This window comes from Rhinoraja longicauda, chromosome 2, assembly GCF_053455715.1.
Source record: "Rhinoraja longicauda isolate Sanriku21f chromosome 2, sRhiLon1.1, whole genome shotgun sequence".
In the NCBI taxonomy this organism is placed as follows: domain Eukaryota; kingdom Metazoa; phylum Chordata; class Chondrichthyes; order Rajiformes; family Arhynchobatidae; genus Rhinoraja; species Rhinoraja longicauda.
The window spans coordinates 69227500-69240646 of NC_135954.1; the positions used below are offsets into that span (position 1 = coordinate 69227500).

The window sequence follows — 13147 nt, forward strand, 5'->3', positions numbered from 1 at the left end:
ACACTGAGGTGCATTCTAAGGTCAGATGAAGAAATGTTTGGTCAGTAAAGTAAGTTTCTAGTTATGTCTTAAAATAGGAGTGATATATGGAGAGACAGAGAGATTTAGGGAGGAGTTCCAAGGAGGAGAGCACATAAAACCGAAAAGGGTAAGGTTTCGTCTCATTCCTCACATCCGGAATCTTGGAATCATCCTTGATCAAACCCTCTCCTTCGACAAACACATCAAACACATCACAAAGACAGCCTTCTTCCACCTCAAAAACATTGCCCGTCTCCGTCCATCCCTCTCCTCCACAGCTGCAGAAACCCTCATCCACGCCTTCATCACCTCCCGTCTGGACTACTGCAACAGCCTCCTCTATGGCGCACCCTCAAAAATCATCAATAAACTTCAATACATTCAAAACTCCGCTGCCCGTCTACTCACACACACCTCGATCCGTGACCATATCACCCCCGTCCTTTATAAACTCCACTGGCTCCCCATCCCCCAGAGAATCCAGTACAAAATCCTCCTCATAACCTACAAAGCCCTCCATAACCTGGCCCCATCCTACCTGACCGACCTCCTCCACAGGCACACTCCCACCTGCACCCTCCGCTCTGCCGCTGCCAATCTCCTATCCCCCCACATCCGGACTAAACTCAGATCCGGGGGGACAGGGCTTTCTCCATCGCTGCTCCCACCCTATGGAGCTCACTACCCCAAACCGTTAGAGACTCCCCCACACTCACCACATTCAAAACATCGCTGAAGTCTCACCTGTTCAGTACTGCCTTCAACCACTGAAGGTCACCTCACCTACTGTCTCCTTTCTCTGTTCATTTATTTATTTACTTATTTATCTATTTATTAATTTCCCTATGTTCTCAAAATCTCTGTAAAGCGTCTTTGAGTATATGAAAAGCGCTATATAAATAAAATGTATTATTATTATTATTATTATTCCAGAATTCTGTGAAGAAGACTGTGGCAACTAAAGTAAGATTACAGAGGCCACTCTAACGGAAGATATACTTGAAGACGAGGCAGCATCGATGGGGAGGGAAAGAGGGCTGAGATGTCACAATAACAGAGTCTTGACTTCCTTGATTAAGATCATTTAACCTGCTGTATAGTGGTGCATGAATAGATGTATCCCACAGTTAGGTAGATATATTTAGGATAAACCCTCTCTTTCAGCTCTCTCAGTATTTTAAAGTTCTGTTTTCCAGATCTGGATGGGCAATCTGTAGCCTGTCCTTCTCAAGACAGTGTTTTCAGGGGAAACAAAATGTCTTTGTTTTCTAAGGCTAAAAGAGAAAATTATCTTTTGAATTGCAAATGGGGGCGAGGGGGCGTGGGAAGGAAAGGGATAAAAGGGAAATGAAGACCTTGGGGATGGGAGATGATTGGATGAAGGAGGGGTAAGGAGTATGATGACTGGGGTGGATAGGAGACTCAGAAAGAGTGGTGGGATATTACTTTAAATTGGAGAAATCTGTGTTAATACTATTGAGTTGTAAGCTATCACAATTGAATATGAGGTGCTGTTCCTCTAATAATGTGTACGGCCTAACTCTGCCAATGGAAGAAGCCCAGGACAGAAAGGTATGAAAAGGATTTATTCACAAAATGCTGGAGTAACTCAGCAGGTCAGGCAGCATCTCGGGAGAGAAGGAATGGGTGATGTTTCGGGTCGAGACCCTTCTTCAGACTGAGGGGGATGGGGATGGTTAGCAACTAAGTGGTACAACAGGCTTTGGTGGACTGAATGCAAGTGTTCAGTGAAAAGATCACTTCGTCTATGCTTTGTCTCTCCGATGTAAAATAAGTTAGAGGAGGTGCATGTGAACAGATGTCTTACTTGGAAGGGCTGCTGGGGTCCATGGGTGGAAGTGAGGGAGAAGTCTTAAGGATAGCGGAGTCAGGGGGTATGGGGAGAAGGCAGGAACGGGGTACCGATTGAGAATGATCAGCCATGATCACATTGAATGGCGGTGCTGGCTCGAAGGGTCGAATGGCCTACTCCTGCACCTAGGGATACGTGTTACATCTCCTGTAGTTGCAGAGCAAAGTCACTGGGGAAGGAACAAATTGGGTGGGGAGGGATACGTGAACAAGGAGGTGTGGAGAGAGTGCTCTCTATGGAAAGCAGAAAGAGTGAGGATGGGGAGATGTGACTAGTGGTTGGATCACATTGAAGGCAGCAGATATATCAGAGAATGATGCAGAGGCTGATGTGTTGAAAGTTGAGGATCATGGGAACTATCCTTCTTCCATCTGAGGAGGGGGGGGGGAGGGGTGAGAGAAGAACTGCACGATGCAGAAGAGACGGGTGGGAGATCCATCCAAAATAGCAGGGAGGAACCAGGTCTACTGACGAAAGATGACATTTCAGATGTCATAGATGGAAGGCCTCATCTTGGCAGCAGATGAGGCAGAAACAGGGAGATTCAGAGTAAGTGATGAATTCCTTGAAAGAGGCAGGGTGAAAGGACATGTAGTCAGGGTATCTGTGGGAGTCAGTGGCTTTGTCGTAGATGTCAGTCTGGAAATCAAGAAATCAACTTGGTTACCATTATGCATACTACTCTGTATGGGTTATTCTATTGCACTGCAAACATTTTTCCATCATATAACTATAAGAGCTGGTATTATATATCCTGACAAGCATTATCTCAGTTTCCATGAGAAATCCAGGTTTCAATAGTGAAATTGCAGAAATAACAACACTGCAATTACTAATGTTCCATTTAGTGAGAATATGCCCATGTTGTAGTCATGACAATTATTTCCATTCATTCCTGCTTCTAATGATGAGTTCTACTTATTCTATTGCTCTGCTTCTCTCATTTGCAACTGTTTGGTATTTGCTATCAATCAAACCTTTGATTTGTTCAGTGAACATCTGGTCAACATGGTTCAACAAGAAGTGGGAAGCAACAGCTCATTTGTTCTGAGACGTAATTTCTGGCAAGCATGTTGAGGGCAGGATAGTGGTGCAACAAGTAGTGTTTTCTGTCTCCCAACTCCAGCGAACCAGATTTGATTCTGACATTGTGTGCTACCCGTGGTGAGTCTTCATGTTCACTTTGTGATTGTGTAGGTCTCATGTGTGGCTGCAATTTCCTCCCACGTCTTGAAGTCGTGTTAGAGACGAATTGGCTACAACAAATTATCCCAACTACTGGGATAGATAGGTGGCTCGTGGAAGCATTGGACGGCGTTTTAATGGGCATGGATGGATAAGGTACTGCGATATAAATGGGGAATTTTCATGAAAACGGGTATAGAATCAATAGACTGAATAGCTCTTTCTCTGTTGTAAAGACACCATTAACTAAATTTGGAGTCGTCAATCTTTTTTGTGGGAACACTCGGAATCTTTGATTGAACTCTGAGAACACGTCTGCGCACATTTTGAGACCTGATTGCCTCGCTACTTCATCAAGTTTCCTGGCTTCATTTTAATCAGCGGAAATTTACATGGCATGCGGCTACATTTATCCTGCCAGAATCAAAGTGGATCCAATTTCACTTGAATACATTTGCGTTGCAAACATCATTGAGGCAGTTGTATTAAACATTGGCAAAAGCACAATATCATTTAAAAGATACGGGGCATTTAAGAAATGGGCTCGCAGGGATTTACTAGCAGGCTGAGCGAATGAAAGTGTATCAAAGCTCACAGCTCCAATCAGACGCGAGCAGCGGCGGGACAAGAGGCTCAAGTTCACAGTGAATGACGGGAGCTGTAGTCCACGGTCTCCCCCTTCCCCCCTTCTCCCTTGAGTGGACGTGCCGGCCGAGTGTGGGGGAACCACAGTTCCCAGAAGGTGCCGGGAGGATGTCCAGTCGCCTCCCCCGCTTGCAGCCTCCGCTCGGGTTGGCGACAACGTTTTTCGCCTTGGCGTTTTGCACATGGTAACGTGCGGCCACAATACCATCAGACTGTTTTGGAAATGGCGCAGGCAATATTTTGCAATACCAGCGTTTAAAAAAACCCCTGAAAAAACCCTTCTGTATTAAAATAACCTCCTGGACTGCGGTGGTTGTGGCTCCTCGGTGTGTGCGTTTTCTTTTCCATCCTGTCATTTTTTTTGCTGGAGATCCTATTTGACTGCTGGAGATTGGGGAGCACAGTTGAATCACCGCTCAAACAGGGAGGCAACTCTGACACGGGAACTGTGGTGCTCATTACTTTTATTTTGCCCGAATCATCGAGTTGGAAACATTGTATCGCAGCCTGTATCGAATTGGAAACGTTGTATCGCAGCCTGTATCGGGTTGGAAACGTTGTATCGCAGTTGGATGGACAGCGGCCGCCCAGTCGCACACACGGTCTGCCCCGAGAGTAAAGGTAACACTCCGTATTTGACAGTTCAGGAAGTGGTTTGAAATGGGCAATACCGCCACTACACGCAAAAGACTGCCGATGTGTCAGCATTGAATTCAACAAGAGAAACAGCGGCAGATACATCAAGAATGGCATCAAGTAATTCAAGTTTATCTGGCTCATCAGTTTCGTCAGGTAAGGGCAACATGATCAAATACTTAGCGGTGCCCGTAATAGCTGACGGACTGACTGCATGTTTATAGGCACTGTCTTAGCACTAGGTGAGTGAGTGTGTGTTGTCTGACGTTTTGTTTAAATATCTAATCCATGGTAACATGGTGTTTACTGGAGTAGGACCGTGTTTTTGTTTTAAAAATGCATCGGCTGCCATGGTGAAATTGACATTGTTCCTTTCGGATAAATGTACAACAACACTTATGAGATGTTTGCGCAGTAATCAACCAGAACCAGAACCAACATCATCTTTATATAAATCACTGGAAGTCGTTGTATTTCTCTGTCTGAGCTCCGCAACCTCTGAAATAAAATGCAAGTTCTTTTTGGCTGTGGCCAACACCAGGTTCATTTGTAATGCACAAACCCGCTGCAAAATTCTTCATTAAATATCTCTCGAGCTATATTTATACACGTGAATTACCAAATAAAAGTATCCTTTTTATTATTTTTTTAAACTGTATCATCATTTCCAAAATAGACATTTTATTTTTTTTAAAGAAAAAATGTTCTAACGGTAACGTGATTGATATTGTATTTTAGTATAGTAAATGAATAGTTTCTTACCGAGAATTTTGCTTCGTGGCAAGTATTACAGATCATTTAGCATACTCTATTCAGTAAATGGTGACAAAATGCTGTGAGGAGGAAGATCATGTTTTTTTAAAAGTTTAGCAGTGATTAGAATGTTAAAAAATTGCATTGAGAGCGTTGTAGCAACAATTCTACAGTGAAAAAAACTATTCTTAGATATCTTTTAAATGTTAGACTCCCAAGGCTTAATATGCAAGAATAACTGATGCCGAGAGTAGTTAAGCTGATTTAAATTAAAGTGGCAAAATTTGTCCAAGGTGAATCATCCTTCTGTTTGCTTGCAGACGGATTTATGGGGGAAGATAATGATTAATGGGTGAAGAAGATCATTTATGCTGTCATTTTTAAATGGCGAATGATTCTGTTTTATTTAAAAGTAATTGGAATGGTATGGTGTAAGTGTACTGTGCATATCAAGAATATTACTTGGTCTGAAGAAGGGTCTCGATCTGAAACATCACCCATTCTTTCTCTTCAGAGATGCTGCCTGTCCCGCTGAGTTACTCCAGCATTTTGTGTCTATCTTTGATTTAAACCAGCATCTGCAGTTCTTTCCTACACATATTACATGGCCTTCCTGATTAGAAAATAACATCAGTAATCTTCTAATAACAATACAAGAACTAAACCGCTTCACATGTGAAATACGCTATCATATTCCAGTGGCATTGTGTTATAGCTTTTGATGTAAGCCGCTCTGTAATTTGTGACATAAAACTGACCATATAATGTACTTAACTATTTGCTTTTAAACAAAAACAAAATAATACTTGCTGATAATACATAATTTTGTAAAATTTCAGGTGTTGAGATATGTATTAGGAAAAACATTATACTTTAAAACCTTTCCAATGTACGTCCTAAACATTTTTAATGTTTAACTCTTTCATGAAAATGTCTGTTCATAATTATTTTAAATCTGGTACCATGCCATTATGGTACAGTGAATACTGACATTTGGATGTGTTAGTGCAAGCAATATTTGGGAATCCATTAAAAATAGTAAATATAAATACCGCATGGATTTGCATTTATATTGACTAAAGTAATCTGGATCTGTTCATGCATGTTTCTAATACCTCACTCCAGTTTGGGTCACTATATGTTCATCTCAAAAGTCTGCTCTATCTGTAGACCAACGTTCTATCTTTAAAAAGCCATAACATTGCTGTTAAACTTTGGAATAATTAAGATTTCTTCATATGCAATTTAAAAATGAATGGATAAACCAATTGCAAAACGTTGCTGGCTGATGTCTCAGGAGTGTATTTTGTCACTTTGAAAGAAACAATTGCTCATTTAAATGACTAGAGCATTTAGCTTTGATTCTTGAACATGTTAGTCATTTAAAATGGATTCAGTAAGAAAAAGTTAAAAATCTGTGCATGTGATGGTGGTCACACGTTACAATGCTCAACAACCAAAAGTAATGGTGTGAAACCCTCTGGAGTGTAGCTTCCCCATTCACCTGCCTCACAGGGAAGAAAAGAATCGGTCGCTGTTTACAGAAGTTTTTCAACTGTGACATGAAGTAAATATGCAAGAATGGATTTAATTGGTATTTCTGGAGTATACCTTAATGGAAAGGCAATAAACATTCAGAGATAGAAAGATGAAGGGCAATAAATTATAGATTTAATTATGTCTATGTGAACGGTCTCAAAGTATTATTTCAAAGATATTTGTGATTTTTTTTAACTGCCTTTTTTTCCAGATATTGCAAGGGTTTATCTGAAAATTTATTTGTGGCTTTCATTTGAGACTGTTTAGAACCTTGATGGATGTTTATTAACTTTACAGATTAATAGTTTATATTGCATTGGATAGTAAGTACAGTTTCAACAAATGATAGAAAACAATTCGTTTTTAAATAATTGTTTTGATGCATTTCTCCTCATACTTAATGATTTTCTGAACACGAAATCCAAGATTGAAGAAGGGTCCTGACCTGAAACATCACCTATCCATGTTCTCCAGAGATGCTGTCTGACCAGCTGAGTTACTCCAGCACTTTGTTTTTTTTGTAAACCAGCATCTGCAGTTCCTTGTATCTAAATCTAAGTTTCTGCCAGTTTTTATTCTGAATCATCCAGCAGAAGCAGTCAGTTACAAGTGCACAGCTCACTGTGCATAAGCTTGTAACCCACTGATACTCTGAGGCAAATATATGAATAATTAGACAAGCCATATTTTGATCATACATATTTGTAAAGTGCATTTATAATTGATTCCTGACAGAGTAAATTAGAAGAAGGCTTGGCGCCACAATTTTTGCACCATGTCAGGAGAGGGAGGGGGGGAATGGGGTGGAGGCAGGGCTGGGTGAGTTGGGGTGGGGGCAGGGCAGGGACGTGGGGGTGGGGTAGGGGGGATGGAGTGGGACAGTGGGGGGAGGAGGGGGGGGATAAGGGATTGAGTGGGGGGGTTGAGGATGCTACACCAAATACAGAAGAGGCTTTGAGTCCAGGGCTCACTCAGTGACGACACCCTCTCCTCTTCCTTGTTCCCCCTCTACGAGGAATGGGCCCAATGGGTCCACTTGGACTAGTCTGAAATAAAAATAGAAAATGCTAGAAACACTGAGCAGCACCTGTGGAGAGAGGAACTGCTAAACTTTAAAATTAATGAACTTTCATCAGAACCTCTGCCTAGGGCGGCACGGTAGCGCAGCGGTAGAGTTGCTGCTTTACAGCGAATGCAGCGCCGGAGACTCAGGTTCGATCCTGACTACGGGTGCTGCACTGTAAGGAGTTTGTACGTTCTCCCCGTGACCTGCGTGGGTTTACTCCGAGATCTTCGGTTTCCTCCCACACTCCAAAGACGTACAGGTATGTAGGTTAATTGGCTGGGTAAATGTAAAAATTGTCCCTAGTGGGTGTAGGATAGTGTTAATGTACGGGGATCACTGGGCGGCACGGACTTGGAGGGCCGAAAAGGCCTGTTTCCGGCTGTATGTATATGATAGATCAGGGCGGGCAGATATCCAGGTGTTGACTGATCAGGGCGGGCAGATATCCAGGTGTTGACTGATCAGGACGGGCAGATATCCAGGTGTTGACTGATAAGTGCTCATATGGGTGTAATAATTTAGAAGAAGAAAAAGCTTGTCTATTTCCATTCGACTTTAAATCTCACAAACTCACAGAATCCTATCATCCACAGCTGAGGGAGATGTGTTGCGTCGAGGAATGGCTGGGCCTGTTGTCAAAATTCAGAAATTTATAATTTTCAACGATGTCATGAAGAGTTAAGATATTTTACCATGAATGAATCAAGCACTCAACTACTCTCAGCCATCAAATTAGTTTACATGGAATCTCTAAACCTCTAGAGGCGTGGGATACATGATAGCGCAACAACTTTAGGCCCACCTTACTCACCGTCGTCCCTTTGGGGTTAATGGAAGAAGTTTCATTGAAATCGGTGTTATGTTTTAAAAGTTATTCACATGTTAAAGTTTAAAAACTGTGCATGCGCAGTTGGGTCCCATTGATCTGGTAAGAAAGCCGCCGCCGCATCCGCACGTGCGCAGGACAAACGCATCTGTACCTGCGCAGTTGGGGCTTGGCCGCCTGTATCTTGGGGCGTGAGAGCCAGGCCTGGTGCCAGGGGAGGCAGCCGGAGCCTGGGCGTGGATGTGACCGGATAACCGCAAGCCCGAGGTGGGCCAAAGGGGAAGGCGGCAGCAGCAGCGAGGCTGGGCATTGGTGGAGGCTCTTGGCTCCCCCATCGCCCTCCTCTGCCCGGCCGGCTCAGTGCCTTCCCCACGCCGCCCAGAGTCCAGCGGCATCGGTGCAGCAACAGTTGGATAGCCGCCGCTGTTGTCTACCCACCGCACTGAACATCCCCGCACCAAGACGGGACAGGACTCTTTTTTCCCCCCCCCACCCCTGCTCCACCAATGGCGGCCGTCCAGGACGGGAGGCGAGTTGCTACGCAACCTCCATCAGGTGGCTTATGGGGGAGGGGTGGGGAGGGAGGGGGGTTGAGGGGGATGGTGAGGGAGGGGCGAGAGGGAGTGGGGGGGTTAGGAGGGGAGGGGGGAGGGGATGGGAGAGGGGATGGGAGAGGGGTGGGGGAGTGGTGGGGGGGTGGTGGGGGGGGGAGAGCGGAGTGGGGAGGAGAGGATGGTGGAACAATGCAGGAGTGGTTTGGGCCCAATGGGTCCACTTGGTCTAGTCTTGCATTAAATGTTGTACCCTTTATCCTTTATCTGTGCCCTGTGGATAGCTTGATTGTATTCATGTGTAGTGTTTTCTTTGACTGGATAGCAAGCAAACAAAAGCTTTTTACTTACCTCTGTACATGTGACAATAATAAACTAAATTAATGAAATATTTGTCATTTGGCTGGGCAAGTGACTTTGCAATACTTATTAAAAATATGTCAAATGAACCATTCTATATTTCCTTGATCATCATCTGCTTTGCTCTGTCTTTTTCACACACCCTTCCATATCTCTAGTCTCCCTCTTCACTGACTCTCAGTCTGATGAAGGGTCTCGACCCAAAACGTCACCCATTCCTTCTCTCCAGAGATGCTGCCCGTTACTGAGTTACTCCAGCATTGTATGTCTATTTCATCCAGAACACAACTGTCTGATTTGAGAGACAGAAAAATGCAGATGCTGGTTTACAAAAAATGACAAAGTGCCTAAGTAATTCAGCGAGTCAGGCAGCCAGACTTGTTCAGTTACTCCAGCACTTTGTGTCTATAACTGTTTGATCTTTTTCCCTTTCATTGGACTTAATATTTGCTTCCTCTGTCTCCAATGCGTTTTGCTGACAATGCGCAAGGTTTATAGGAACAATGCACCAGATGTCAGGGGTTATTTGATAACATTTGTTTATCCTTTATACCAGTATTTTGCAGTGTATTGTTGAGTATTTTGCAGTGAATAACCTGTCTCCAGACTCAAAACCTTTACACATTTTCATATTCATTGGGAATCTGTCAGAATACTCACTTGTGTGGAAGAGTGCAGCTCCAATCAGATTCATTGGATACCATCCAATACAAAGAAGTTAATTGATTGACACCCCGTCCACAACTTCAACATTCTTCCTTTTCCCTATAGTTTTTGCCATCCACAAAATGCATTAGCAGTGTACCAAGGTTCTTTTTCATATCTCCCAAAGTCGTTCCTCCTACCAAAAACTCGTATTGTTGCAGTAATTTAAATACTGTGTCTAACATGTCATTTTATTAACCCGAAGATGGATTAATATGGACAAAGCCAGCTAGTATTTAATAATCATGTCTTATCTTCGTGATGTTCCTGGTGAGCCACTTTCATTAATTGCTGCAGTCCCTGTGGTAAACATTTTCCAGTATAAGACTGCACTGCCAATGAATTCTCTGTCAAGTTGCACATTATTTCATTTGAAATTACATAGCTGATCCTCATTGTTGTTTTTATACCCTGGAGCATTTTTCCAAAAGGCACACTTTCTCTTTGTCCACCCCATATCTAACTTTCCAGAATGCCGAAGGCCCTTTCCGGGGAAAAGAACAGCATCGTCCTTCTTAATCCCTCTTGGTAGCTTTAAACTTCATTTAAACAAAATCTTATGTCCCACCAAGATGTTCCTCAGCATTTTGCAAGGATGATGCACTTTTGAAAAGTAGTTGTTATTGTCATGTAGGAAATGCAGCAGCCAAACTATGCACAGTATACATCAAGACCCAGGCTGTTGCCCTCTGGTGTTCTTAAGAAAAATTTAACAGAACTTGTACATTATCTTGAATGGAAAGTATGTTCTTAGTTTAATCTCTCATGGGACATCTGCAATATAATTACAGTGAATCTTTTATAGCACCTTTTTCAAATGCCTTTATACTCTTTTTATAGCATGGAAACTAAACATGGTCACAATGCTATTTCTCACCCCAACAAGTTGTAGGCAAGTTTGATATACCGTTTTTCTGTTTTTCAGTTCTGTTCTACCAGAAATTAAACCCAGTACTTTACTTTTCTGAATGGTCTTAATTAACCTGCATCGCTTATGTCAGTGTGTGCTTTTATACCTTCTGGTCCCGGTGCTAACCCACCCTCTTGAGATATATATTTTTTTCTGTTGTGCAGCACCTCATTCTCCCTTCCTTTGTACTTTGCAGTTTTTTTTATGTCTTTCTGTATTTTATCAGACTATCATTAGTTGCACATAAACACCACAGCAGCCCGATTTTGGACCTTTTCAAAACATTAAAGTTTCACTTTTCCTTCTTGAATCCATGTTTTAGTAAATGTTGAAACACATAATAGCAGAACCGCCACTTCCCACCTTTTGCTTGTCACTATAACTTTTGCTCTCATTGCTTATCAAGCAGTCAATCTTTTATGAAACATTTTTTTTAATTTAAAATTGTGATCACTCGCATAAGTAATATTTACATAATATTTTAAATTAATAAAATGTAAGTTACTCCTACTTTTTGCAGTCCAATAATTTCCATTCAATAAGTGAGCCTGCAGTTCTGACTCGGGTCTGGAGAACCCTCCAACAGAGCACAGTGGAAAATTACTGGTAGAACTTAGCCAGTACGTTCAGACTCCAGCATTTACATGGCAGTTCCAAAACCTACCAGCACTTTGTGTGAAATGCTGGCAGTTCCAAATGGATCTGGCAGTAAAACCTGGTAAAATCCAGGCCATTGTATTATATCTTATCAAAAGAGAAGTGAACTATTCACAATTAATACCACAGCCAAAATACCTTTTGGTTTGAAGATTGTATCCACAAGTCACAATCGGGTTAGATATCTCCCCGCTCATAATAATTCAACTGCACCAACACATAGAGTTTGAAACTGACTGTGGCTGAGGTCTTGTACCCACTGCAAAGCCAGGTCTTGTCGGGTTGTCAGGGCTATGTTCTGGTGTGCTCTCAGGAAGCATCGTTTAGAAGTTGGGTCACAAGATCTACTTGTGGGAGTGCCACCAATTCAAGGTCAGTGGCATTTAGGAGGCTGCAAACGATTAGAGTGTCCACAGGGCTTCACAGAAGTCCAGCACGTACTAACTTGTAAACTATAATTTGATTAAGAACTATATTTATCTTCCATTAATAATAGGAGAACATTTGCAGCTCACCATCTTTGTTTGTTACACGTAGATCAGCTTTACATAGTAAGATGCACCGGGTGTCCCACTGCTAGACTGTAATTTCTCATTCCGAAGCTTAAAGAGCACCATCAACCTCATTAGCTATGATTGTTGCTTGCAATAGATTGTGCATATTTTTTCATATTCCTCCTTGTCGACTATTCTCACAGCATATAGGTATTCAAGTATTGTTACATAGGATCTGTACAGCAGCTAAGACTAGAGATTTTGTGGTATTCTTAGATGGCGCTACATTAGAGCATTGTTCTGTTGTTGAAATTGCAGCATATGTTGTTGAAAATGCAGTCAGAACTTGAGAACAGAAGCAGGAGATAGCCACTTGGCCTCTTATGTCTGCTTCACCATTCAGCAACCTATGGTTGAAATTTTACCTCCGTGCCATGTCCCTACACTAACCTCGTATCTCTTGATTCTATTAACAACTAAAAATCTTTTGATCTTTAAATCTACTTGGTGACTTAGGTGCTCTTACAATAAAGACCATCCTCGTATGCTTTCCTAAAATCGTTCCTTGTTGGTTAAGTTAATGACCATTGTCATTGTGGCAGTTACATTGGATGTGTTCTGGCTCAGAAATAGTAGTTGTTTTTAACAACGGCTCAATAATGAATGGATACATATTGATATTATGTAGGGGATTTTTAAGGAATAAAGGACATCTTGATCCTTCAAATTTTTGCAATTTGTGATTTTTTTTTTTTTAGAGAGAAATTACAGTGAGGATATGGAGGAGTTTTTGATAGGCTGTTGGCATTTAAAACAAAAACTAACAGTGCCTGCAGTACATTTATAAACAAAAAGAGACTTCTACTAAATTGTAATTTTTTATTGCTGGTGCCAGGCGAAATCAGTAATCTGTTTTAGAGCCTGAC

General features: G+C 42.1%; 1 protein-coding gene across 1 annotated transcript in view; it reads left to right on the top strand.

The window, feature by feature from the left end:
- Positions 1 to 3704: 3704 nt before the first annotated feature.
- Positions 3705 to 13147, top strand: part of chn2 (chimerin 2) — a 227343-nt gene continuing 217900 nt past the window's right edge. Inside the window, exon 1 of the mRNA XM_078428520.1 lies at positions 3705 to 4516. Coding sequence (XP_078284646.1) covers positions 4471 to 4516 — 46 coding nt within the window. The 5' untranslated portion in view covers positions 3705 to 4470. The remainder of the gene's footprint in view (positions 4517 to 13147) is intronic.